The sequence below is a fragment of the Terrapene carolina genome, unplaced genomic scaffold, assembly GCF_002925995.2.
Source record: "Terrapene carolina triunguis isolate 2854851 unplaced genomic scaffold, T_m_triunguis-2.0 Scaffold17702, whole genome shotgun sequence".
NCBI classification, from domain to species: domain Eukaryota; kingdom Metazoa; phylum Chordata; order Testudines; family Emydidae; genus Terrapene; species Terrapene triunguis.
This window is the reverse complement of record NW_020682053.1, coordinates 1-4,329: the sequence shown is the minus strand read 5'-3', so window position 1 is coordinate 4,329 and position 4,329 is coordinate 1. Positions and strand designations below refer to the sequence as shown.

At 60.5% G+C, this 4,329-nt stretch overlaps 1 protein-coding gene across 1 annotated transcript; it reads left to right on the top strand.

The window, feature by feature from the left end:
* Positions 1-67: 67 nt before the first annotated feature.
* Positions 68-4,292, top strand: LOC112123499 (capping protein, Arp2/3 and myosin-I linker protein 3-like; the record flags this gene model as incomplete). The annotated part of the gene is made up of 10 exons (XM_024222107.2): positions 68-225; positions 1,421-1,533; positions 1,608-1,941; positions 2,023-2,157; positions 2,440-2,506; positions 2,591-2,680; positions 3,158-3,267; positions 3,452-3,638; positions 3,939-4,049; positions 4,173-4,292. Coding segments are annotated over 10 exons (1,425 nt in total), but the record flags the coding sequence as incomplete, so codon positions are not given.
* Positions 4,293-4,329: the final 37 nt, after the last annotated feature.

Here is a 4,329-nt window from a genome sequence, read left to right as displayed (position 1 = left end):
CCCCCCACAGGCGGGGCTGACCCAGACACTGACGGCGCACACCCCTGGGGCACTGACTCTCCGTCAGGCTGGCTCTCCTCGTCGACCAGCAGCCAGTACTCGCATTCCCGCAGCCCCTCCTTCGAGGGACTGGCCGAGCTCCCCACCGAGGGCTCCCGACTGGAGCACCACACCCGCGGCCGGCCCCGGCCCCCCCGCTGCATCCCCCTGGGGCCCCGCCAGAACGTGAGTCACACCGACTCCGCCACCTTGCTCAGCCATGCCTTCGATTTCTCCTCACTCCTCTGCCGGTTTCTCACCTTTGTTCCTTTTCCTAGTCCTTCGTTTTCTCATTCAGTCCCTCGTTTTCTCCTTTCCGCAGTCAGTTTCTCCTTCATTCGTTCATTTTCTCATTCCTTTGTTTTCTCGTTCATTTCTTGTTCATTTGTTTTGTCCTTTGTTTTTCATTTGCTTATTTGCTTATGTAGTAGAAAGAGAGTCTGTGGGATACAAGTACTGTGCTTCATTGACAATAAACTTGGCTGCGTGCCTTCGTCCCTTAACAGATCTTGTGGTCATTGGGCAGTTCGCTCGAGTGCTGCCCTGCCGGCTGTCTGCCCAGAGCTGGGGCGGCACACAGAGAGAACACACACGTGCAGCCAAACATCTATCAACATCTAACCACAGTTTATTCATTTAGTCTCTCAATTTTGTGTCCCTTCTTTCATTCATTGGTTTTCTCATTCATTTGTTCCTTCTCTCATTCGTTTCCTTATTCATGTGTTCCTACTTTCATTCATTCATTTGTTTTCTCATTCATTTGTTCCTTCTTCCATTCTTTCACTCATTTATTTTTTCATTCCATTGTTCCTTTCCTCATTCATTCGTTTTTTCATCTTCCCCTCTGTTCTCTTATTTGTTCCTTTGTTCAGTCTGTCGTCCATCCTCTCCTTTGTTCACTCATTCTTTTCCTTCTTTCTCTCTCTGTCTTTCCTCAATTGCATCCTTTTGGACTGACTCTTGCTCCAGCCCTAGAGCCTGATGGGTAATGAGCTGAAGCAGACACATGCAGGTGGAAATTATCCCCCATCAAAACAGGAAGTCCTGGTTGCCAAGAGGTGGGACTTACCACTTCAACTGTGAAAGGGGGATGGGCCAGCCTTAAAGTAGGAATGGCCAGCTGAGCATTAATCTTTCTAATACTCCGAAACAGGAAGTCCTGCCCACTGGAGACGCTACTTCCTGTTTCCCCATGGAAAGGAGGAAGAGCCATTCTTAAAGTGGGAGGAGTTAAAAGCTGTATCTCAAGACTCCGAAGCAGGAAGTCTAAGTCACTGGAGGCGGGACTTCCCATTTTGCCTGAGGGGACAGGGGGAGGGGGAGGAGCAAGTCTTAAAGTGACAGTAGCTAATTCCTTGCTTCTTCCACCTCGCCTCGGTAGGCTCGGACACAGGGGTCCATTGAGCCCCAGCGACAGGAGAATGGGACGGTGCCGCGACTGGATGAGGGGCTGGAGGAATTTTTTAGCAGGCGAGTCCTCACGGATAACACCAGGTGGGACAATATACCCCAGGGGTGCGGGAAAGGGTGGGGATCACCCCAGTCTGATTCTCCTCTGCCCCCCACAGCTATCCACGGACCCCCAGAGGCTACGGGGTGAGACCAGGCCCCTCAGACGCGCTGCCCCCCATGCAGAAGAAGAGGCGAAAGGGGCTTTTCCATTTTCGGAGGCATCGGAGCCTCAAGGGGGAGAGGGAGGTTGAAGACACCGTGCGGGGGGCCCCCCACAGCTCCCCCGGCACCCCCCAGGGGACAGCAGATGAGCCCAAGGCACCAATGCAGAGTTCAGCCAGCCTGGATGAGGGGGAGGGGCAGGAACCCCGTGGAATGGGAATTCCCCTCCCCGGGATGGGGGGCAGCGGAGGAAGAGGGGTGAAGGGGCTGCCCCCCAGAGGGAAGCAGGTAAGGAGGCGCCGGGCTGCAGGGAGTGGGGCAGGAGGGGCCAGCAGGGGTCGCTGTGTTCAACTGCCTCTGTTTTTGTAGGGTCCCACTGCGGATCGTTCCCCCAACCCTGTGAGGGCGGAGTCAGATTCTTCGGAGGCGGAGCTACTGCAGCCCTCCCGAGTCCACGGCATCGCCCTGCCCGGAATGGGGCGGAGCCTGGATGGGAAGAAAGAGGTATGTGGGGTGTGAGAGGAGGTGCATACCTGCAGGGGCGGGGCCTGAGGACAGGCCACGCCCACTCAGTGCATCAAGGTCTGCAACTACATTAGCGGAAGGAGGGGATTCTCGGGGAATGGGGCCAGAGGATGGAGGCCACAGCCTCCGAACCCCTCATGGTCTGGACAGAAGTTGGGGAGGGAGGGGCTCTCCAGGGGCGTGGCCTGAGGGTGGCAGCCACACCCACTTAACCCCTGATGGTGTGGTCCCGACTCCCCTTTCCCCTCACTCTTGTTTCAGGGGGCAGAGCTGCAAAGGGCGGGCAGCCTACGGGATCGAGAGAGGAGGAGGTCCTCAGATGACTCAGGTAGGGGGGCACACCCCAAATTCTGCCCCTGCCCCTCTCCTAGCTCCCCCCAACCTGATACCCCCTTTTCTCTCTCCCCCACAGAGAAAGGGAGCTGGAGACCTCAGCCTCCCCCTCAGAGCTCCAAGCCGACATTTGCCACCATTCGAAGGGCTGAGGCCAGCTGGGATATTGGTAAGGGCTGCGAGCTTCCTCACAGCAGTGCCCTCGGGGCTGCGAACTTCCCCGCAGCTGTGCCCCCAGGGCTGTGAGCTTCCTAACAGCAGTGCCACCAGGGCTGCGAGCTTCCTTGCAGCAGAGCCCCCAGGGCTGTGAATGTCCCCACAGCAGTGCCCCCAGGGCTGCGAGCTTCCCCACAGCAGTGCCCCCAGGGCTGTGAGCTTCCCCAGGGCAATGCTCCCAGCCAGCCAATCCAGGGCTGTGAGCTTCCCCACAGCAGTGTCCCCAGAGCTGCGAACTTCCCAGCAGCAGTGCCCCCAGGGCTGCAAGCTTCCCAGCAGCAGTGCCCTCAGGGCTGAGAGCTTTCCGGCAGCAGTGCCCCCAAGGCTGTGAGCTTCCCTAGAGCAGTGTCCCCAGCCGGGGGAGGAGCTCTGGGGTTGCGAGCTTCTCCACAGCAGTGTTCCCATTGCTCATGCGGTTTCTCCCCGTCAGCGGAAGAGAGCTCCCAGCTGGACCGGGAGGGGATGGATGTCTCCAGCGGGGCCCCCAGAGTGCAGATGGGGGAGAAGCCCCCAAGCCCCAGCTTCCCGGCATCTGGAAAGGTGAGGGGGGCTGAAATGGCGGGAGGCTGAGGGGGTGAAGTTGGGGGGCAGAGGGGGGTATAAGCTGTGAGCTTCCCCACAGCAGTGCCCCCAGGAGCCCAGGGTGGAGTTTGGGGTGCTCTGTGGCATTACCGGGGGGGCTAACTGCTCTGATTATCTCTCCCCCCCCAACCCCATTCCCTAGCAGGCCAGGGAGCCGCCATCCGGCCCCCGCCCCCTCAAGCCAGTAGCCGTCCCCCGTGGCCGAAAGCCCCCGACTCAGCCGGAGAGGAGCCAGAACAGCGAGGAGGGGGCAGGTGGGGCCGGCCCCACCGAGATTCGGACCTCCCCCCCTGTCGCCCGCCCCCGACCAGACCACTTGGAACCAGAAGGTATCGGGAGCAGGGATTGGGGCGCGGGGCCTGTCCCCTCCGGGGGCGCTGGCCCCGATCTGGCCCCTTGGAAGGGACTGGTTCAAGGGACAGGAATGGGACACGGGGCCTGTCCCCTCTGGGGGCGCCGGCCTCGATCCGGCCCCTGGGAAGGGACTGGTTCAAGGGGACCGGAATGGGACACGGGGCCTGTCCCCTCCAGGGGGCGCCGGCTCCCATCTGGCCCCAGGGCAGGGGACTGGCTGGCTCTGGGGGGTTGGAGATGAGACACGGAGCCTTTCACCCTCTCTCTCTTTCCAGGGGGCTCTGAGGGGGGGCGGAAGGCGACCCCCCTGAAGCCCCAGCGAACGCGCCGGGCGCAGTCCTGTGACAAGCTGGAGTCAGATCGAGGTCGAGATCCTGGAGCCAGAGGTGAGACCCTGAACTGAGGGGGGAACAGGAGCCCGGGGTTGCGAGCTTCTCCCCCTGCAGTGCCCCCACCTGGGCTGTCTCTCTCTCAGGATCTAACCCCGTCCCCTCTCCCACCCCCAATAGGTGCCACTAACGCCCCCCTGCCGGACCCCCCTCCGCCCCCACCCTCAGAGCAGCATCAGCCCCTTCGGAAACCCCGTCTCCCCATCTCCCGGCCTTTCCTCTCCGTGGACCAGACTGGGGGTGAGTAAAACGGCCCCTCTGGGCCACAAAGGGTTAA